Source organism: Corythoichthys intestinalis, chromosome 11 (assembly GCF_030265065.1).
Source record: "Corythoichthys intestinalis isolate RoL2023-P3 chromosome 11, ASM3026506v1, whole genome shotgun sequence".
NCBI lineage: Eukaryota > Metazoa > Chordata > Actinopteri > Syngnathiformes > Syngnathidae > Corythoichthys > Corythoichthys intestinalis.
In genome coordinates this window covers 19110215-19134325 of record NC_080405.1, presented here as the reverse complement: position 1 = coordinate 19134325, position 24111 = coordinate 19110215, and the positions used below count along the sequence as shown (strand labels likewise).

At 39.3% G+C, this 24111-nt stretch overlaps 1 protein-coding gene across 3 annotated transcripts in view; it reads left to right on the top strand.

Annotated features, from left to right (window-relative positions):
• Positions 1-24111, top strand: part of LOC130923887 (cohesin subunit SA-1) — a 48727-nt gene that overhangs the window by 10931 nt on the left and 13685 nt on the right. For all 3 annotated transcript variants that reach the window (XM_057850000.1, XM_057849999.1, XM_057850001.1), the window contains exons 9-27: positions 6453-6650; positions 6791-6889; positions 8057-8136; positions 8301-8411; positions 10106-10193; positions 10294-10396; positions 10499-10602; positions 11887-11979; positions 12114-12206; positions 14366-14566; positions 15772-15833; positions 15940-16027; positions 16107-16184; positions 16273-16365; positions 16453-16621; positions 18302-18429; positions 19063-19164; positions 23116-23249; positions 23366-23491. In XM_057850000.1, coding sequence (XP_057705983.1) covers positions 6453-6650; positions 6791-6889; positions 8057-8136; positions 8301-8411; positions 10106-10193; positions 10294-10396; positions 10499-10602; positions 11887-11979; positions 12114-12206; positions 14366-14566; positions 15772-15833; positions 15940-16027; positions 16107-16184; positions 16273-16365; positions 16453-16621; positions 18302-18429; positions 19063-19164; positions 23116-23249; positions 23366-23491 — 2150 coding nt within the window. The remainder of the gene's footprint in view (positions 1-6452; positions 6651-6790; positions 6890-8056; positions 8137-8300; positions 8412-10105; positions 10194-10293; positions 10397-10498; positions 10603-11886; positions 11980-12113; positions 12207-14365; positions 14567-15771; positions 15834-15939; positions 16028-16106; positions 16185-16272; positions 16366-16452; positions 16622-18301; positions 18430-19062; positions 19165-23115; positions 23250-23365; positions 23492-24111) is intronic.

Here is a 24111-nt window from a genome sequence, read left to right as displayed (position 1 = left end):
ACTAGATATCATCAAATAGCAACCTAGATGTCCTACATTAGATCCCATGCCAACTCCCACGCGCACACACTAGATATCATCAAATAGCAACCTAGATGTGCCTCATTAGATCCCATGCCATTCGCTGCGTGAGCCCAGAGAGACGAGTAGTCCATATACTGCATTGATGAATTAGAAACCACCATGACTGAATGGAAGTCAAGCAGGCGAAATCAATCCATACCAGTGACTATAGCTAATGCTGCAAATACTGTTAATTCAGTACATGTTACAGATGGACTCGGACCACAAATAGGATGTTTTGCTTGTATGGTAAATATAGCTGCTATGAGAGCTGCAGCAATCAACAGTGTGCCCCACTTTACAAACAGTTGTTCTCAGCACTTATATACAAAATTTCTTCAGATCAGTAAGAAGTAAGCACATAAATATCATGCACTAAAATGCTTGTTTATATGATGTTATTAACTTATTTTTGCTTGTTAGCAAATAATAATAATAATAATAATAACAGTGGTATTTTCTGTTTCAGAGCATTAAATGTATTGAATTGTATCGAAAATCGTACCGATACATGTACATATACACACACACATATATATATATATGTGTATATATATAATTTTTTTTTTTTTTTTTTTTTTTTTTGCTAACAGAGTGGTATCGGAATGGTATCGGTATCAGCCGATACTGCACAGCCAGGTATCGGTATCGGGCCCAAAAAATGGTATCGGTGCAACGCTAGTAGATATCCGTGACTTTTTACAGACACCATTTTTTTTATTGTGACGTAATTTGTTTAAAAGTTTAAAATATACGAGTGAATATTTTTTTTAAGTGTTTTTTTTTTTTTTTTTTTTTTACGAAATATTAGACTTCAATTAATGATTCTAAGCTAAAAATGACACACATTTTGAATAACAAATATAATTACTTCCCTTCTCCTATGGCTGGGTTGAAACAAAAGCGGTTGCGCGACGTCTGTAAACGGGGGTTTTCGGGGTAAAGCGGAAAAATTAAAAATTGTTCGGGGGCTTAATGCGCCATGAATCTGCTATGGCAGCAGATAGACATATTGTTCTATCAAACACAACAGTTGTTTTGGCTTAAAATACAGCAGTTTCTTTTAAATAGGAGTGCAAGAGCAGAAACTGCTTTTTCAGTCTTGTCTGGAAAACACAGACAAGACTAAAAAAAGCAGTTTCTGCTCTCGCACTCCTCTTTACCTACCTCATAACTATTATTATTATTATTAATTATATTTCTTTCGTTACTGTCGCATTTTCTCCGATTTGTTATATGATAAATAATCTGTCCAAACAAAGAAAAATTGAAAACAAAAAAGGTTTGAAAGGGTAGATATATGAAAAAGAAAATCTGGACCACTCCTTGATGTCTGCGATTTCTGCATCGCGACCCTTGTTATATTACCATGTTTCACCCATAAAATCCCCCCAAAATCCAGCTGTGGCCATTCACAGCTGTGTCTTGACAGTCAGTGATACATGCTACATGGAGTTTTTGGATTGAAACAAGGTAAGTACGCGATAATATCTGGTCATGATGTCTGTAATTCTGCTCTCGCGTGCTCTCACCTCCAGATAGGGTTTTGCTGTTTAAAAAACTTTTTTTTTTTCCTTTTAAAAATGCCCTCCTGTTCAAAATTTTTCTTCCCCCAGAAAATTGAGATCTTAAGCTTTCCAATTATGTATCACACATTCATATTGGACAATTTTGAAATTTGGCCAAATTGGGGGTCTCAGAGCAGAACTTCAAGTCACCTGAGTATTTTCTGCCATATATATTATTTAAAGTTGCACCGATACCGATACCAGTATCGGCAGGGGGCGCCGATCCGGCCCGAATTGGTGGTATCGGTATCGACGAGTACCAACATTTAGGGCGCCGATACCATCTACTGGCATCACTTGAACGCAAATGTACTGTCCTCCCCGCGTGAGCTAACTTCCCAAATCCCGATGCATGACATCTGTATGTCTTTGTCTCGAAATTACCAAACGAAATTAACTCCTGGATGTAAACTACAACGCATATCCGCGATGTTACGCTGCTCATCGAACATGGCATTCACAAACGATTAGCATGCGTAAGCTAACGCCTGCTATTATAGCGCCGATGGGATCTGAAAGCTTAAAACCGTGGGAGACTAAGCAAACTCATGGTTTCATGATGAACAATGAGTGGCAAATTAAGAGCGCCGTACTTCAAACTCGTCCTGTTTATGAAAGTCGATTGTCATATGTGTTGTGCAGTAATGAGCAGAAGTGACTTCTGTGGCCAGAAAACACTCAAGCGGCGCAGCCACAGCGCGCACACTAGATATCATCAAATAGCAACCTAGATGTGTTATTTTAGATCCCATGCCATTAGCTGCGTGAGCCCAGAGCGACGCGTAGTCCATATACTACATTGATGAATTAGAAACCGCCATGACTGAATGGAAGTTAAGCAGGCCCAATCAATCCATACCAGTGTAGGGTGACCATATTTTGATTTCCAAAAAAGAGGACACTCAGCCCGGCCTCAAGATACTTGAATTTTACTTGAAGTTCACTCAAAGATGCCTATATCACTTTAATATATTTAAAGTCTGCCCCCTCACTCTGGATGGAAAAATGCAGTTTGGAAAAAAAAAAAATATATATATGTATATATATATAATGCAGACCCATAGAAATGTAGTCCAGTCAATACACATACACACAGTAGGCTATGTGCCAGCTAAACATTTTTATAAATTACTATTACACGACAATTGTCCTTGACAAATTGTTATTCCCATTCAATTGATATTCTCATTCAATGTTCTAGATTGCGCACACAAACAAAAACCGAAATAAAATGACAAACTATTCAACCAGCATGTTTCCAAACGTAGCAGTTCAAAACTACATTTCCCATAATGCCTAGCGCGGTTTAGCTTACTGATAGCTAGCTGAGGCAAAAATCAAACTTTGCTTTAAAAGTTTACAATCATCAACAGCGCAACGATGCGACACCAAACGGGATTTTACAGCCAAAGCTCCGACAGAAGTCAACAGTTGCCACTATATACGTATTTATCCTAAAAAACTTCGGCGTTGTGGCCAAATCGTCGACCCAGTAGATGGCGGTAATGCCTCATGATAGGGGTAAACTGCCAACAAAAACAAGAAGAACTACTCCTTCCCTCCCTTCTTGTAGGAGCCATGTCAACTGCTGCCACCCAGCGGCCGGAGGGATTCTCTTCAAATTGGTCCCGTGAAAAATCATAAAAACCGGACATTTTTATGAATTTATACAACCCGCCCGGACCACGAGGATACTACGTGAAAGTAGGACTTGTCCGGGCAAAAGAGGACGTTTGGTCACCCTATACCAGTGACTATAGATAATGCTGCAAATACTGTTAATTCAGTTCATGTTACAGATGGACTCGGACCACAAATAGGATGTTTTGCTTATATGGTAAATATAGCTGCTAAGAGAGCTGCAGCAATCAACAGTGTGCCCCACTTTACAAACAGTAAAGATTGTTCTCAGCACTTATATACAAAATTTCTTCAGATCAGTAAGAAGTAAGCACATAAATATTATGCACTAAATGCTTGTTTATATGATGTTATTTTTGCTTGTCAGCAAATAGTAACAATAATAATAATAATAACAGTTGTATTTTCTGTTTCAGAACATTTAATGTATTGAATTGTATCAAAAATCGTACCAAACCATGACTTAACTGTATCGTTGCATCCCTTATAGGTACATATATACATATATATATATATATATATATATTTTATTATTTTTTTTTTTTTGCTAACAGAGTGGTATCGGAATGGTATCGGTATTGGCCGATACTGCACAGCCAGGTATCTGTATCGGTATCGGGCCCAAAAAATGGTATCGGTGCAACACTAATATTATTTTAAATAAAACTCCATGCATGTTCATTTCTTTTAAGAATTATTGTTCAGAAATTGATAAATCATTTAGGTCAGCACTTAAAAATAAGGGGATACTTTTCAATCATACAATGGGGCAAATGAGTATTTAGTCAACCACCAATTGTGCAAGTTCTCCTACTTGAAAAGATTACAGAAGCCTGTAATTGTCAACATGGGTAAACCTCAACCATGAGAGACAGAATGTGGGAGGAAAAAAAACAGAAAATCACATTGTTTGATTTTTAAAGAATTTATTTCTAAATTAGAGTGGAAAATAAGTATTTGGTCACCTACAAACAAGCAAGATTTCTGGCTATCAAAGAGGTCTAACTTCTAACGAGGTCTAATGAGGTCTAACGAGGCTCCACTCGTTACCTGTATAAATGGCACCTGTTTTAACTCATTATCTGTATAAAAGACACCTGTCCACAATCTCAGTCAGTCACACTCAAAACTCCACTATGGCCAAGACCAAAGAGCTGTCGAAGGACACCAGAGACAAAATTGTAGACCTGCACCAGGCTGGGAAGACTGAATCTGCAATAGGTAAAACGCTAGGAGTAAAGATATCATCTGTGGGAACAATTATTAGAAAATGGAAGACATACAAGACCACTGATAATCTCCCTCAATCTGGGGCTCCATGCAAGATCTCACCCTGTGGCGTCAAAATGATAACAAGAACGGTGAGCAGAAATCCCAGAACCACACGAGGGGACCTCGTGAATGACCTACAGAGAGCTGGGACCACAGTAACAAAGGCTACTATCAGTAACACAATGTGCCGCCAGGGACTCAAATCCTGCACTGCCAGACGTGTCCCCCTGCTGAAGCCAGTACACTTCCAGGCCTGTCTGCGGTTCGCTAGAGAGCATTTCGATGATCCAGCAGAGGACTGGGAGAAGGTGTTTTGGTCAGATGAAACCAAAATAGAACTTTTTGGTAGAAACACAGGTTCTCGTGTTTGGAGGAGAAAGAATACTGAATTGCATCTGAAGAACACCATACCCACTGTGAAGCATGGGGGTGGAAGCATCATGCTTTAGGGCTGTTTTTCTGCAAAGGGACCAGGACGACTGATCTGTGTAAAGGAAAGAATGAATGGGGCCACGTATGGAGAGATTTTGAGTGAAAATCTCCTTCCATCAGCAAGGGCATTGAAGATGAGACGTGACTGGGTCTTTCAGCATGACAATGATCCCAAACACACAGCCAGGGCAACAGAGGAGTGACTTCGTAAGAAGCATTTCAAGGTCCTGGAGTGGCCTAGCCAATCTCCAGATCTCAACCCCATAGAAAATCTGTGGGGGGAGTTGAAAGTCCGCGTTGCCCAACGACAGCTCCAAAACATCACTGCTCTAGAGGAGATCTGCATGGAGGAATGGGCCAAAATACCAGCAACAGTGTGTGAAAAGCTTGTGAAGAGTTACAGAAAACGTTTGGCCTCCTTTATTGCCAACAAAGGGTACGTAAAAAAGTATTGAGATGAACTTTTGGCATTGACCAAATACTTATTTTCCACCATGATTTGCAAATAAATTCTTTAATTCTTTGTTTTTTTCCACATTCTGTCTCTCATGGTTGAGGTTTACCCATGTTGACAATTACAGGCCTGTCGAATATTTTCAAGTTGGAGAACTTGCACAATTAGTGGTTGACTAAATACTTATTTGCCCCACTATATATACAGTACAATAATATATCTTTTGTTATCATTGGTTTGATGTTATTAATGAAAAAAAATGACAAAAATAGTGATATGTGAAAAATTTAGATAAAATGATTGAACTCAACTAAACACCTGTCTCTAAAAGCACTTATAAGTTCATCTATACATTTCAGGGGGGTTCGGGCCATCAATCCACTTCAGGGTGTGACATTTTAAAATAAAACGCCAAGTTACGTTTTGCTTGAGATCATGGATTTCACCCAGATCTTCAGTGTCCTTGTGCCCAAAAATCGTGAGCTTCGGGTGGCCACGAAGGAAACGCGAAAACATCTGGAGACTTCATACAGGAGGTTCTTATGGTGCTCGAAAACGTTCACATTTTTTCATTCCACACGTTCATTACAAGTTTCTGTGTATTGCAGCTCAATAAATGACAAAAAAATGCCACAATCTGCCTCAGAGTGCCACATTATGGGCCAAAACAGTTCACATCCTCCGTGTGCTTTTCCGCGCAAATATTGCGTCTCGAGCGGCCACTTAGAGTGGGTGTAGTTTGCTCTTTTCATATCATCCCAAAGCACTCAGATGCTTCTTTTGAATGATGATTCTAGGAGACCTACAAAAATGAAGATGTTAAACAAGACTTTTAGTAGATGGCATGCACCACGCTCACTAGCAGCGTGATTCATCTGCTCGAATAAGCACACAGTTTAGCTCAGGGTGGGCGGTTTATGGAATTTGGTAAATCAGACCAAAATGAGTGCTTAATCCAGGATAACCTCAGGTTGAACACATCCACTCGAGTCAGTATTCACTACTATGTGATTGCACCGTAGCTGCTGGAGAACAAAGAGGAGTTGTCATCCATGATGAAAGCCACCTTTCGGGGCATTTTTGTGCACCGCTACCGTGACCAGCAAGTGGAGATCAGAGGTCTTTGCGTGGAAGAGCTGGGCGTGTGGGTCAAATTGAACCCCGAATGCTACCTCAATGATGGCTGTCTCAAATACCTGGGCTGGATGCTTAATGACAAGGTACTTAATTATAAGATTAGGTTCCCACTCAACTGTTGAAGCCTTAAACGGGTGGCCTTGCCTAGCATCCTATTGGCCATAGGTATATTTTTTTCAACCAACCTTAATCGAGCGTTACTTGTGTGCTATTTGTCTCATAGCAAAGCGTGGTGCGTCTGCATTGTGTGCGAAGTCTGCAGGGTCTCTATGAGGAGCAGGAGTTCATTGGTCGCATGGAGCTTTTCACCAGCATGTTCAAAGTGAGACATCTATCTGAATCATTGAATGGCTATTTTTCAGACATTTTTTTTTTCGTCTCCTTTTCTTTAGGCTTTTATTATTGTAAATTGATTTTTATCTGGGTTCAAGTTAGGAGTGTATTAATGTTAATGATTCATCTATCTGGTTCATTGAGATAGCTATTTTTCCGACTTTTACTTATTCTCCTTTCATTTTGGCTTTTATTGTTGTAATCTCATCTCATCCTTTTTCACGTTACTGGTGAATTAATGTTAATGATTTAATTCAGTTAATTACTATAGTTTCTTGAGTATGGTGCACATTTTTTTTTTTTTTTAATTGAAAGGGTGTTTCTTAATTTGTCAGTTCCAGAATCCCAAACTGACCTCGAATTTTCTTCATCACATCAAGTTTTTGAAGTATAGTATAGTACAGTATAATTTTCAAATATTAACTTAGAATGAAATTTGAAATAATCACAGCAATGTTCATTTAACCCCCCTCCCCCCAAAAAAACAAACATTCTGTACCAATGATTGTTTGAATAAGAAACTTTACGTGCTACAAAAGAATGACTGCAATCAATGTGCATTGAAATCTAACCCTTAATTCTTATTTTTTAATTTTTTCCCCGAGTGTAACACGTTGGTCCATGCATAATTTAAAAAATGCATCATTTTGTATATGAGGCATTACCTGGTACCTGGGGCTAGTGAAATAAGTTTAGTTTTCATTCCAATATGATATGATAATGTTACAAATGTAGATAATAATGGTTTTGCTACTCACTGTAAAACAGACCATTGCAGACACCCTGAGTATAATGCGTATGTTGATGTCATTTTAGATTGTGGCTTAGTGCCTGAAAACTGCACTCAGTCTTTACCAAAATTCATGTCTACACATCTACTCATGCCCACTTCAACCTCTAAAAGTATCACAGTGATCGTTCCAGTACTGGGCAAATCATGGATGTTTTAAACTGTCCTGTTTCGATCGCTGTTTTTCGTCACTAATGAGCATAGTGTTGCATGCATGGCATTGAAAAGTTCAGCACTCTCATGTAATGCATGTTATTGACTAATACATGATTTTAAATAATAATAATAAATTATGTTGAATTAGGCAATTTAGGTGTTTATGCAGATTAAGGTCACGTAAGTGGGGGGGTGTCTGTGTGTCTTTAGAATAGGCTGCTCAATATGATCATGGACAAGGACTCTGAGGTTGCTGTAGAAGTGGTCAAGTTGTTGCTGCAAATCCATGAGTGAGTGGCAAATCTTTCTGTATTGCATTCATTTTGTGTGTGCTGTTTGTGCAAAGACTTTATAATTACACAAGATTTAAATGACACATTCAAAAAAGCCAGTCATGAATCTGTTGGAATGTGGAAACCCTTATGAAATGAACTTGAATTGTACACATGTGCAGGGCCATGGATGAAGAAGGCCTGCAGGAGGAGGAATGTGCTCATATCTATCCCCTGGTTTACAACGCTAACCGCAGTTTGGCCTCCGCAGCCGGCTTGTTCCTCTATAAGAAGTACTGTTCCCCTTATTAACATGTTTCCACATTATAGTTACTATATGTTTTTGGACTATAAGTCACACCTTGGTATAAATCACACTAGACAAAAAAATGTACAATGAAGAGGATACACAGTACATATATAAGACCCATATTTCAGAGACCAAGAGCAAACATTGTCCATGATAGTAATCACAATAAAATGGCGTCTTAACCATACAAACAGTAGCTATAGCCTAAATAAAACAACTAACTAATTAACTACCAAATCCATCTAAGTCTTCATCTTTATTATCAATTCCGAACAATTCTGCCAACTGTGCTATTCTCGCTGCTGTCAGTGTACAGCGCTTTTCCTCAAGTGTATAAGTTACAGTTGCGTATAAGTTGCAAGCCCAGCCAAACTTTAAAAAAAAAAAAAAAAAAAAAAAGTGACTGCTAGTCCAGAAAATACGGTAGATGTGTTTTAGCAATGCTTATTTTAATAGGCATGCGCCGGTATGATATTCTGACGGTATGATAACCTTAAGCCAAAATATCACTGTATCACGGTATTGCAGACACAGCTCTAAAATGTGTTACTTTGAGATCTGGGTTTTTAAAAAAAAAAAAAAAAATCTTTTTTCCATTGAACAGGATGTTTATTTATTAAAACATATTACCTGGTTGGAACATAGCTCTAAAATGTGTTACTTTGAGATCTGGGTTTTAAAAAAAAAAAAAAAAAATCTTTTTTCCATTGAACAGGATGTTTATTTATTAAAACATATTACCTGATTGGAACATAAGTATAAAGTTAAGTTAAAATAAAAATGAAAAATTTAAATAAAATTTAAAAAATACATGCAGCCCTTTAGGTGAGCCTAAACCCACAGCCACAGCTCAACATTATTACCATCAGAACAAAAAATAAATAAATTATTTTCCATAAAAAGCATGTGTGTATGACTTGTGTCATGTTTACATGAAACACGCTGGACTTAACTCTCGTAGCTGTTGGGAAACGTTCATGAAAGTGTTTACTCACCTTTAATTTTGTATAAATGCGAAAAATTGGGAGGTATTGCCTCCTCCGCAAACATGTTTTACATGTCTGTTGGACCTCCTCCTCTAAGCTGCGGCCGTCTGTAGCCGAAGTATTCCCATACCAGCGATTTCGTTTTCTTCGTTGGGGGGGGGCGTTCAGGACTCTAACCTCCTCCAGCCATCGTGTAGCACAGCTGACTTGTCACTGAGCAACAACCGGTGGGGGAGATTTTAGCCTTGCAGCTGCAAGTGAGGGATTTTTCCATGCATTTTTGGGACATAAAAAATAGCTAATACCGGGGCAGTATGACGGAAAATGTTTGCGGTATTGAAACCTTGACGTTTTCATACCACGGTTTACCTTTAAACCGGTAATCGGCACATGTATACTTATTTAGGACTGTAGACGTCCCCTAAATGGTGGTATTTTGCACTTCAGTATTTAATTTACAATGTGTGCCCTTAAACTTGCATTTCTTAAACGTTTTGGTTTCATGCGTCACTGTGTTTCGGTGCTTCTAGAAAAAAAGTTAATCAGCAGTCCTACCATAAATAAACAGTCCATTACCATTCAGTACAGTCACATTCCATTTCTTTTTTGGTGTGCGTGCTTTGTATTTTGCATGTTTGCAAAAGGAGATTTTCTCAGTCTAAAGAGGTTGTTGTATTTTTCCGTGTCTTAGGCTAAAAAGAATGATTGGCAATGAGAACGAGACGGACATGAATTTTAACTTCATCCAAATTCTCATCAACTTCCACATTAAGAGTGAGGTAAATTCCTTTCATTGATGTTCTCATTACGTATTGTTTTTGTATGTAAATTTATCATAAAATATTTTGTCTGCCTCCTCTATTATCCACTTATGGACAGTTCAAGGAGCATGCGACTTACCTGGTGGATAGTCTATGGGGTGCTGCGAGCTCTGAGTTAAAGGACTGGGAGTGTATGACTAATCTTTTGCTCCAGGAAAGTGGTGAGGATTAAAAATAACACATACAAACAGTCCGCTATTGAGATGTCACCTCAGTGCAAATTAATAATAAAGTGAATAAACTGTCGCCTTTTGTGTGGTCAGGTTTAATGGACGAAGAAGAAGGCGTACTCATCGACTTGATGATATGCTCAATCAGACGGGCAGTGGAGGCAACCCCACCATTAGGGAGAATTTCATTCAAGAAGGTGGGGACACATTAATTTAAAGAGGTTTTGCCAAGCCTTGCTTTTACAGACCACAAACATAGTAACTTTGGATTATTTTCACCTAAAGCATTCAACATTGTTTCCCCCAGTGACAACTACACTCTGTTTAGGTATTGTTACTAAGTGACTTGTAATAGCACATAATAGTCACAATTTCAAGATTCCTCTCAGTTTAACATTTTTATTTAAATTTTATATTATTTTTCCTCAAAAACATGGTGGACGGCCTGTGGGCTTCTTTACCATCAGGCTTAGCAGCTTTTCTGGGTGTCAACCCTGCTCAAATTAAGGAAACAGATCAACAACTTTCCTACTGTTCTAACTAGGGGTGTGACAATATATTGAAAAAGTGATATATCACGATATTTTGTTGCCCAAAAGGTTATCAATATGCTCACACCAGGAATCGATATATCATTTTAATAAGGTGTGAGTGTTTACAAAAAATGAAGAACCAACACGTTTCCATCTAAAATCTTCTATTATAATTGTGTCTATGTTAGCTCACTGGCTGCCATTGACGGCGCTAGACATCCAATACATTTTGATTGTATTGGACGTCTCGCGGCGTCAATGGCACTGAAACCAGAGCATTCACAGCCAGTCTTTAGTGGGCCTTCACAGGTCACTTCTTGCTCATTTAAGGGCATTTACAGATTAATTCCTGTTGATTTTGCGTAACTTCCTATTCATATGGACACATTCCTCAGTCACTTTCTTATCAGTTACCCAAAATCAACAGGAAGTGACCCATAAATGCCCTAAAAGGAAAAGAAGGTGTCCGAAAATGAACAGGAAATAATTTGAAATGCCCCAAAATTAACTCATTGGCTGGCATTGGCTGCCACTGACGGCCATAGACGTCCAATTCGTTTGAAGTGGGAGGGATGAGTGTTCGTTCGTTGCCATCCCTCCCACACTGCCATTCCTCCCACTAAAAATCATGATTTCCTAACCCATGTATAGATAATTGTTGTATCGCCATATCGTGAGATCATTGTTATTATAAGCCTTGTATAGCAAATCATATCATATCATGAGGTTCCCACCCGTTTCTAACGGCTTTATTGTTTTTTTTTTTTTTTTTTTTTTTTTTTTTTAATTAACTCCTTCGCTGCCATTGACGGCAATAGACGTCCCATTCATTTTAACTGGGAGGTTAGTTAAAATGGATATATTTCTATCGCTGTCAATGGCAATAAATGTGTATCTTTAGACTTTTGTCCCCCCCCAAATTTTTTTTTTCATATTTTCACACGAAAGAGCCTGAGTATGAAGGAAAGGAAGACCCAGGAACAAGACAGGAGTCGTATCACAGCCCATTTTATCCCAATTCTTGGACTGTTGCTGGCCAAGGTAAGGTTTGTGATTTGTTAGTCGAGTTTAGCTCTGATAGTTGTGTGAGAGTTTTTTTGTGTGCATGTTCTTTGAGAAACTTATCTTTTAGGCATTCAATTGATATGTGTTGTATGTTTGCACTCCTCGCGCAGTACTCTGCAGACACAGGGACTGTAAGACTCCTCCTGCAAATGCCTCTCTACTTTGATTTGGACTTGTACGGCAACTCACAGCGCACGGAGAAGGTGGTGTGTTCACTACTAGCAACTAATGAAAGCTTATGACAAAATGACACCTTAAAGCAGTAATGTGAAGTAATTTCATAACATGCCAAATAGGGTCACAATTAAAGTAATTAAACATTGTCCAACAAATAAAGCATGAAAAAATAATTTATATGTTGTATATTTGACAAAATAATCGCGTTTCCGAAGTTCGAGCCTGAAAGGGGACGAACCCGGAAGTGATACGTCACACCGGGAACAGCGATGGCAACTCCATACATACGGCCGCCATACAAAGCCCTTCAAACAATGATTCAAACAGCGATATAAGCGATAGCTCGAGCGCAAGGGAGGAGATCCAAGTTTTGGAAGAGTTGGAGGAAGAAGAGGAGCTTGGAATTTTATGTTGGACCTAACATGTATTAGCCAGACGCTCATGAGGATGCAAACAATGTGCCTAGACTACCTGACATGGAATGGATACAAGACCCATCGAGATTACAAGATTGGTAAAATATAGGCTGTTATTATTTTCATGATTTGAAGATGCAGGCATTTGCACATAATTGTGTGTTTTTGTCTATCTGATGACATTGTTAAAAAAAAATAATAGTCAGACTTCATGTTCATTTTGGCAGATCTGGCAGCTCTCGTGCATATAAATAAAATATAATAATATAAAACCGTTGGGGGGAAAGAAGGAGATGAGTCGTTGATGGCTTTCTCCACTTTATTGTGGCAACAATAAGAAAAAAAAATAACAGCGGACTGCCGCCACATTCAACTGCGAAGTTTTGCTTCTCGCTGATCTCCTCCTCGCCTCCTACGACTCCAGCGTCTCTTAAACGGATCGTGCATAGCGTCTTGTTATGAGGTTTTTGTTTACAAATGTATCGAACATATGACGTGCTAACAACTTTGTTTCTTTATTAACACATGGAGCTAAAAGTACAACACGGCTCGGGGCTCTGGGGAGGAAGTGGCGTCTAATGGCGTGAGGAAATGTAGTTTTTCCCACAAGCGAACAGATTGCAAAGCACCACTTCAGTGTTGTCCCGAGACTACATTTCCCATGATTCACTGCGTGACTTGAGCCGCTCGCTGATTTGCTGCGAGATTGACTCAATGCCAATACGCTTGTTCGTCAGCTGTCAGCGGCTCTCGTAAAACACAAACTAGAAGGCTATCAAGCGATCACCGTGAAAGAAACGCCGAACCGTACAAATTAAATGCAATGCTTGATGCATGAAGGTGGAAATACATAATACAAATACAAATAAATGTGCACAAACTCACCGGCGGTGTGTGACTCTTACTGCAATGTGACCGTGAATTACCGCGACGCCGACCCGTTTATATGCACATCCACACCCTTTTCCCGATTGACAGTGGATTAACCCTTTCAGACAAGATCGTAGATGACGCACAATTTAAACACGCTTAACCTAGCGAACGCAACAACAACTGTGATCAGGGATTGCCACGAGTTAACTTTCGGCTAACATCGCTGGCTTATACTGTTCATCCCACAACAGTTGGCAGCTCTGCTTTGACAAAGTCATCAGTCATCTATCCAAAAATCACACTTACTTTTTGGCAAATCCTTGATCATAAGCAGACCGGTTAAGGAAGCAGGCATCTTCGAAGTGTTTGCAGCAGAGAACACTACTCGATGATGGCGTGAAATTCATTCGCGTCGTGCGAACGAAAGATGTCCATTTACGTGCCCTGCTATCCTTTGGCCACTCATACAACTTTTCGTTTGAGTGAGAACAAAACATCGCCACACACCGCCGTGGCATCTTAGCGAGAAGCAATGCAACAAACAATACTGTTCTATGGCGCACTTCCCTCGCACTTCCCGGTGTGACGTAATTTCCGAATATTGCCGAAGAAAAGCATTTTAGTTGTCAAGGGCGTTTCTATGGGTTAAACAAAGAATCTGGAAGGGTTGCGTTTAAAAAAATCACGAAAATATGCTTATAATTGTTTAGCCATTGATATTATTCAAAAACATGGTTGGCCAACCTTACTTCACATTACTGCTTTAAAATTATCTTTTTTTTTTTTTTTTTTTTTTTTTTTTTTAATACCGTAATTTTCAAGATGACAACATTAAAATCGTGTTTATATTAGACCTACCATCACTCATTCTTTTCCTCACACTTGCTCAACAACAGCATTTGGACCAGCTGCTCTCCCAGATCTGCAGGATTGTTGAGAAGCACACTGATAACGCTGTGTTGGGAGCGTGCACCAAGCTTGTTAACACGCTCTGCTCCAACAGCCATGCTTTCTCCTCCCGCTCCAACCTAGTTTTTAGTCAACTCCTTGACAACCTGACTGAGCACTTCAACTCCTGTTACAGTGACCTGGAGCAGGTATGAGAGACTGAACTTTTATTTGATACATTTATTGTTTATGGTTGTACAACATGATTAGGATTAAAGTGCCTTAGAATTACCGGTACTACAAGTCAAAGTTACAGTGTTTCACAAAAGTGAGTACACCCATCACATTTCTGCAGATATTTAAGTACGGTATATCTTTTCATGGGACATAACTGAAAAAATGACACTTTGACACAATGAAAAGTAGTCTCTGTGCAGCTTATATAATAGAGTTAATTTATTTTCCCCTCAAAAATGCATGGCTGTCACCCAAGGAGGAAGCCTCTTCTGAAGATGAGCCTCGTCTCTTTAGAAGAGGCTTCCTCCTGGGGTGACAGCCATGCACACCAATTTGATGTAGAGTGCGCCGTATGGTCTGAGCACTAACAGGCTGACCCCCCACTTCTTCGATCTCTACAGTAATGCTGACAGCACTCCTGTAACGGGTCACATGACATTTTGGAGGGAAAATGACAAGCAGTACTCAATTTGGAAATTTGGGGATGTACGTTTTTTCAAAGGGGTTTACTCACTTTTGTTGCCAGGGGTTTAGATATTAATGGCTATATTTTGAGTTAATTTGAGGGGAAAATAAATGATCTCTAATATATAAGCTGCACTCAGACTACTTTTCATTGTGTCAAAGTGTCATTTTGTCAGTGTTGTCCCATGAAAAGATATACTTAAATATCTGCAGAAATGCGAGGGGTTTACTCACTTTTGTGATACACTGTATGTATCCTTAATGAATGGATTCGGAAAGTTTTTGCATATGGTGCAACACCTCACTGCATGGCTGGAGAAAGGTCAACAAAGAGTTATTTAAGTTCTCATTGACTTACATAAAAGTTTGCTCTTATCTCCAGTTGCTTGAGGTGATTAAATATGCAGAAGTAGAATTCCAGATATGGAGGACATTTTATGCTCCACCCTTGAAATTTAAAGAATCTACATGCAAAAACATGCCATTTCTGAATAAATTTACTTGTGGCAGCAAATCTTAAAATAAAATAAAATGAAAACCTAAGAAAAGATAATGCTTAAAAATATATTTAAAAATACCGATTAAGTCACGTGTACCCCAGTAGCAGAAAACCAGAATGTGAAGGCTTATTTTTCAAGAATTTTAAAGCCTAAAACCCAATTCTGGAATATCTCCTTTATGTCTGTCATTTCATGTATGTGTATGTATCTAGGACCCAACTGTTGATGTTTTCAGTGCAGCCATGGCCTTGAAAAGGATTGCAGCCTTGGTCAGGTATACAGTATATCACACAGCAGTATTTGCTTACAATTCTACCCATCATCGAACTGGACAGTGGGGTGGCTCGAGATATCATCCTGCACAATTGTGTTTATTTCAGTGGCACCAACCTGTCAAGTGGAAGACTTTTTGACTCTTGCATGGAGCTTCTTAAAAGCAGGATGGAGTCCAGATATCTTGATGAGGAAGTCTGTTTTGAGCTAATTTTTTTTATTTTTATAATGAAAACGAAAACCTATTACAAGTGGCCATTTTCTTTTCCTTTAGCTCGTGGTGGCAGCTCTGAAATGCTCTGCTTTCCATCTAATGTGGGCCAAAGTGAATCTTCTCCCTCTTCCAAGCCAGGTTTTCTCACCTGGCGGCAACTAAGCATATCATGAATATTCTTTTGTTCTCCTTTGATATCACAGACACTTACTAAAATATCTTACAGGTCGACATGAAATGGCTGAAGAAGAAGGTCCAATCCTTCTGCCGAATCTGCGAAACATGTCTGTCTCTTGGCCAGGCTGAGATCCGAGATCAGGTTGGAGTATCGCCATCACACTTTGGACACATCACAAGTTGGAATGATGAAAATTCCTAAAATGGGTCATCTTTCACACCACAACAGGCATTTGAGTTGCTGTGTGACCTCCTGATCCTTTACAGTCGAATTTCTGTCCACTCTGATCCCGCCCTTGAAAACTTGTACCACGTGCCCTCTAATTCTCTGCGTGCAGAAATGGCAGCTTTCGTTGTGGACTATGTCCTTTCAGACACTGATGATGATGAGTTGGAAGGTATGTTTCAGAATCACATTGGCTAAAAGCTGTTCAAAAGTCCATGAGTTTTTCATTTTCAGACAATTGCTTTAGAAACAAAAAGCTTACCGTACTGGGTTGATTTCATTAAGATGAAAAGAGAATCTAATCTATGAGGTATGCCATGTAGACTGAAGTGGACTTGGTACCTTTTGGCAGAGGTGGGTAAAGTCGCCAAAACTTTTACTCAAGTAAGAGTAGCGTTACTTCAAAATAATATTACTCAAATAAAAGCAAAAGTAGTCATCCCAAAAAATGTACTCAAGTACAAGTAAAAAAGTATTTGAAAAGAATACGCAAGCAATGAGTAACATTGTGAGTAACTGCTCATGATGTTAGATTTTTTGTATAATACAATAAAATAATACAATGGTATTTTTATCTACATGAACTGTTATTATTATACTTTGAAGAAGAAGACTAACATATTATATAACCACATTAAGCCAAAAAATACCTCCCCCCAAAAAAAGTCATTTATTTCTGGCGAGAGAGAAACAATACAGGAATAAAGCATCATTCATCAAAAGAGCATGAGTGCCCTCTCGTGGAGAAAACATATTTCCTATTATGAAACTTTAAAGGATCATATTGCCGGTTTTCTGTGGTCATTCGTAGCCAAATAAAAACCGAGAGAGGTTAAAATCCACACATTCGAGTCATGTTGACGACAGTGCTCTATGTGGAATACTTAATTTTTTTATGGTGCTTTAAAGATGCCACGTGATTGAACAGGCCGGCATGATCATAGAACGGCAAGCTTGAGTCTGATTGGTATAATGTTAGTTTATGAAATATAAATAGTTATGTGAATATTGTTGTGACTTCTCATTAGTGAAACTGGTAGCACCACTGTTGGCGTCTCTAGCAAAAAAAAAAAAAAAAAAAAGGAAAATCTAATACATAAATTAAAGAGGGAAAATGTAAGAACTTGTTTAGCCCAAAGTAGTGGCGTAAGAAGAGTAGCATATATAAGAGTAGTATATTCACAAATATACTCGACTAAAAGTAAAATGAATGGCTTCGTAAAACTACTCTTAGAAGTACATTTTTCTCAAAAAGTTACTCAAGCAAATATAACATATTTAGTGAAATGGAACACGTTACGACACACCTCTGCCTTTTAATGTGGGGCAAAAATAATGTTTGTCAGTGAGAACAACTTACTGGAGGGTTGCGGTCCACATTGTGTGAAAATACACCATCCAAAGTGATCATATCAGAACAGTTTAGTTTTCCATGTTAGAATTTTTTCCAACGCAATTGATAAACCCATGGTAAACATTTTTGAACACAAAATATTGCAAGCCTAAAATGTATAAAAACACTTAAGTTGCAGTCTGTTAGTCATGTGAATGTTTCGCAGTGGCCGCAGCTCTTCTTTCCCTTGTAATAGCATTGTAGTAAATAATACCCATAATAAATTATCGCTTCGATCAATGGAATGGCGAATGATGTCTGTGTGGTGATATTGTGGGAAACACTAATATTGGGATTACTGTATTCCCTCAAAATATGGCTGACACAGACTAATTTTGGCCCTGAGGAAAAAATTACGAGCAACTATAATTACATTTTAATTCTGAGGTATTTTAGGCTCATTTAAACCTTTGTCCTTACTTCAAAGGCAATTGCCTCTGGCTTGTTTGTCATCTTCAGATCAACAGGAGGAGCAACTCAGACTTCTTGAGAAGAAGCGCAAGCAGCTTGCCGGCTTTTCTAAGTTGGTCATCTACGGCGTGTTCGACATAACCGCTGCCACTGACATCTTCAAGCATTACAACAAGGTCCAAAAACAACAACAAAAATCAGTGGTTAACCTTTTCAAAGACAGTGGTCATTACAGTGGACATAGTTTTACTCATTAAACAAACTTAAATGTCAGCAAATGTTATTCATCTTTATCATACGTTTTAGTATTATTATTTTATTATTAAAATGCATTTACAAATGAATGTAATGTTAATAAAAACTACATTAATGAGGTGAAATTGATAAAAACATACATACACAGTGACTACAACCCCAGGTAACACTCAAAAGTAGTAGTATAGTACAGTATATAATTCAGTGTATGCCATCGATGTCGATAGGTTTATTCACCCCTCCCAGTCTAAATGGATTGGATGTCTTGCGCTGTCAATGGCAGCCAATGAGTTAAATGAGTACCCTGTATGGGTTTCAGAAAACTCATAATTAATTTATGAAAGAGTTAAGTCATTCATTGCCATTGACAAGAATAGACGTCCAATCCATTTTAATTGAAAAGGCTGACAGTCAGGCATGGCCGCTGCTACCGTCTTTTAAAAAGAGCGAGATAAGAAGCCTTGGTGCAGTTTTAGGGTTAATACTACTGCTCTTGTTTTTGTTTTTTAAATGCAAAACAGAGGTGAAGTTTTTCCTTGTTTGCTTTTTCATAGAACTTCAAGGACTTTGGTGACATCATTAAAGAGACCATAAATAAGACGAAGCTCATCAATCCTATACTGAGCGCCAGGACTCTCTGCCTGTCTATGCAGCAGGTACAACTGTTTACTCAGTATGGGCCTACACTCAGAGATATAACCACGAAGTAAAAATACATTTGGTCGATCTCCTTTTAAAAAATATTTGCATGGTAATAAACAAGAAGCTGTATATGTATATTATGGGTGTGACAAAATATCAAAATGGTGGAATATCGTGATACTTTGTATCCCAAAAGGTTATCGATATGCTCCTGTAAAGAAGCGAGATATCGTTTTAAAAATGTGTCAATTAAAAAAAAAAAAAAGCTGCCATTGACGGTGCTTGATGTCCAATCCATTTAGACTGGGAACGTTCGTTCATTCAAAACCAGAGCATTCACAGTCATTCGTTCTGATTTTCGGGGCATTTATAGGTCACTTGCTTTTCAGTTTAGGGCATTTACAGGTCATTTCCTGTTGAGTTTGAGTCACTGCCTATTCATTTGGGTGATTCCCAGGTCACTTCCTGTTCTGTAATGCAAAATAAACAGCAAGTGACCCATAACATACCCCAAAATCAACATGAAGTAACTGAAAATCAATAGGTAAATGACCTCAAATGGCCCAAAATAACTCATTGCCTGGCACTGGCTGCCACTGACGGCCATAGACGTTCAATCCGTTTGAAGTGGGAGGGATGGTAGCGCTGCTAGCCTCCCAGTTCAAATGGATTGGACGTCTAGAATTGATAAACTCATTCCAATTCACCGCAGAAGCTTGCTTTACTGTCTATTAGTTTTTTGTAGAATATCCTAGAATGATTTCCTAACCAATGTATCGAAAATCGTATCGCTATATCGTCAGATCATCGTTATCGTGAGCTTTGTATAGCAAATCATATCGGGAGGTACCAAGAGGTTCCCACTCCTAATGTTCGTGTATATATATATATATATATATATATATATATATATATGTACATATACACTCACCGGCCACTTTATTAGGTACACCTGTCCAACTGCTCGTTAACACTTAATTTCTAATCAGCCAATCACATGGCGGCAACTCAGTGCATTTAGGCATGTAGACATGGTTTAAGACAATCTCCTGCAGTTCAAACCGAGCAGCAGTATGGGGAAGAAAGGTGATTTGAGTGACTTTGAACGTGGCATGGTTGTTGGTGCCAGAAGGGCTGGTCTGAGTATTTCAGAAACTGCTGATCTACTGGGATTTTCACGCACAACCTTCTCTAGGGTTTACAGAGAATGGTCCGAAAAAGAAAAAATATCCAGTGAGCGGCAGTTCTGTGGGCGGAAATGCCTTGTGGATGCCAGAGGTCAGAGGAGAATGGCCAGACTGGTTCGAGCTGATAGAAAGGCAACAGTGACTCAAATAACCTCCCGTTACAACCAAGGTAGGCAGAAGAGCATCTCTGAACGCACAGTGCGTCGAACTTTGAGGCAGATTGGCTACAGCGGCAGAAGACCACGCCGGGTGCCACTCCTTTCAGCTAAGAACAGGAAACTGAGGCTACAATTTGCACAAGCTCATCGAAAATGGACAATAGAAGATTGGAAAAACGTTCTCTGGTCTGATGAGTCTCGATTTCTGCTGCGACATTCGGATGGTAGGGTCAGAATTTGCCGTCAACAACATGAAAGCATGGATCCATCCTGCCTTGTATCAACGGTTCAGGCTGGTGGTGGTGGTGTAATGGAGTGGGGAATATTTTCTTGGCACTCTTTGGGCCCCTTGGTACCAATTGAGCATCGTTGGAACGCCACAGCCTACCTGAGTATTGTTGCTGACCATGTCCATCCCTTTATGACCACAATGTACCCAACTTCTGATGGCTACTTTCAGCAGGATAATGCGCCATGTCATAAAGCTGGAATCATCTCAGACTGGTTTCTTGAACATGACAATGAGTTCACTGTACTCAAATGGCCTCCACAGTCACCAGATCTCAATCCGATAGAGCATCTTTGGGATGTGGTGGAACCGGAGATTGGCATCATGGATGTGCAGCCGACAAATCTGCACCAACTGTGTGATGCCATCATATCAATATGGACCAAACCCTCTGAGGAATGCTTCCAGCACCTTGCTGAATCTATGCCACGAAGAATTGAGGCAGTTCTGAATGCAATAGGGGGTCCAACCCATTACTAGCATGGTCTACCTAATAAAGTGGCCAGTGAGTGTGTGTGTGTGTGTGTGTGTGTATATATATATATATATATATATATATATGTGTGTGTGTGTGTGTGTGTAGATATATACAGTGCCTTGCAAAAGAATTCAGCCCCTTTGAATCTTGCAACCTTTCGCCACATTTCAGGCTTCAAACATAAAGATATGAAATTTAATTTTTTTGTCAAGAATCAACAACAAGTGGGACACAATCGTGAAGTGGAGCAACATTTATTGGATAATTTAAACTTTTTTAACAAATAAAAAACTGAAAAGTGGGGCGTGCAATATTATTCGGCCCCTTTACTTTCAGTGCAGCAAACTCACTCCAGAAGTTCATTGAGGATCTCTGAATGATCCAATGTTGTCCTAAATGACCGATGATGATAAATAGAATCCACCTGTGTGTAATCAAGTCTCCGTATAAATGCACCTGCTCTGTGATAGTCTCAGGGTTCTGTTTAAAGTGCAGAGAGCATTATGAAAACCAAGGAAAACACCAGGCAGGTCCGAGATACTGTTGTGGAGAAGTTTAAAGCCGGATTTGGATACAAAAAGATTTCCCAAGCTTTAAACATCTCAAGGAGCACTGTGCAAGCCATCATATTGAAATGGAAGGAACATCAGACCACTGTAAATCTACCAAGACCCGGCCGTCCTTCCAAACTTTCTTCTTAAACAAGGAGAAAACTGATCAGAGATGCAGCCAAGAGGCCCATGATCACTCTGGATGAACTGCAGAGATCTACAGCTGAGGTGGGAGAGTCTGTCCATAGGACAACAATCAGTCGTACACTGCACAAATCTGGCCTTTATGGAAGAGTGGCAAGAAGAAAGCCATTTCTCAAAGATATCCATAAAAAGTCTCGTTTAAAGTTTGCCACAAGCCACCTGGGAGACACACTAAACATGTGGAAGAAGGTGCTCTGGTCAAATGAAACCAAAATTGAACTTTTTGGCCACAACGCAAAACGATATGTTTGGCGTAAAAGCAACACAGCTCATCACCCTGAACACACCATCCCCACTGTCAAACGTGGTGGCAGCATCATGGTTTGGGCCTGCTTTTCTTCAGCAGGGACAGGGAAGATGGTTCAAATTGACGGGAAGATGGATGCAGCCAAATACAGGAACATTCTGGAAGAAAACCTGTTGGTATCTGCACAAGACCTGAGACTGGGACGGAGATTTATCTTCCAACAGGACAATGATCCAAAACATAAAGCCAAATCTACAATGGAATGGTTCAAATAAACGTATCCAGGTGTTAGAATGGCCAAGTCAAAGTCCAGACCTGAATCCAATGGAGAATCTGTGGAAAGAGCTGAAGACTGCTGTTCACAAACACTCTCCATCCAACCTCACTGAGCTGGAGCTGTTTTGCAAGGAAGAATGGGCAAGAATGTCAGTCTCTCGATGTGCAAAACTGATAGAAACATACCCCAAGCGACTTGCAGCTGTAATTGGAGCAAAAGGTGGCGCTACAAAGTATTAACACAAGGGGGCCGAATAATATTGCACGCCCCACTTTTCAGTTTTTTATTTGTTAAAAAAGTTTAAATTATCCAATAAATTTTGTTCCACTTCACGATTGTGTCCCACTTGTTGTTGATTCTTGACAAAAAATTTAAATTTTATATCTTTATGTTTGAAGCCTGAAATGTGGCGAAAGGTTGCAAGGTTCAAGGGGGCCGAATACTTTTGCAAGGCACTGTATTTATAGATTTTTTTTAATTTTTTTTTTACAGTGTCTTTGAACCAAGTGTGACATCACTCTCATGTCAGATATATGATTACTTGTTTGATGACTGGCTATAAATGTTTATTCAGCTGTACTCAGAAATGCTGACAGAGGAGCTCAGCAGAAGAGATACTGACGAGATACGAGATTTGGCCAGAAAGCTCACCATGACTTTTGGCAATGACCTTCAACAAGCTCACAAACCTCTGCTAGCTCTGCACATGTGAGTAACACACACCATCACAAACCAAAAAAAACAGCCCTTTCTAACTTGCATTGTTTTCAACCTGTTGATGACCATGATTTCATGTAGTTGCTGGTGCCCTTTCTAATTTACAGGAGCGGCATACTTTTTGCCTTCAAGGGACCGCGCGAAGAAGGGGAAGAACAGCACCCTAATTTGGCCTTTTTTGAGATCCTCAGCGAATGCAATTTTAAGCTGGTACCGAAAGACAAGGCCAGGCTGTGAGCTGTCATTTACACATACTTCACAAATGTTTTCCTAAATTGGAGTGTAATCAAAAACAAGACACATTGCTTTGTATTATTTCTGTAATTTAAAAAAAAATCACATCATTAAGACCTGGTGTCCACATGTGTGGACATTAAATTTTGGGTCACGTATAGAGGTGTGCAAAATTTCCGATTCTTAGATTATTCGCGATTCGGCCGTGGAAGATTCGAGAACGATTCACAAACATCCAAATTCCGATTATTGAAAAATGCGAAGTAAAGCGGAAGTACACAACACTCAGCGCGCCGCGCGGTCTTCAGGACGGAACTGAGCGAGAGTAGCTAAACATCATGCTTCCCATTACCCGGCCCCTCGGGTAATGCCAATGCTCAACTCACTGCTCTAGCTCAACTCATGCAACGAGATTAAAAAAACACAACAACATACCTGACTGCTGCCGAAAAGCTGCTCCAAAGTACATCCAAATAATGTTACGGTGGATATCATTTATATAGGACTAGATGCATTATAGATTTGGTAGTGTTAGCAGCACATCTACAAAAAGCTAGATGCGGACGTTATAAACGGCCGCCATCTTAAAGCAGTACACTTCCCTGCAAGGCTGTTGTAG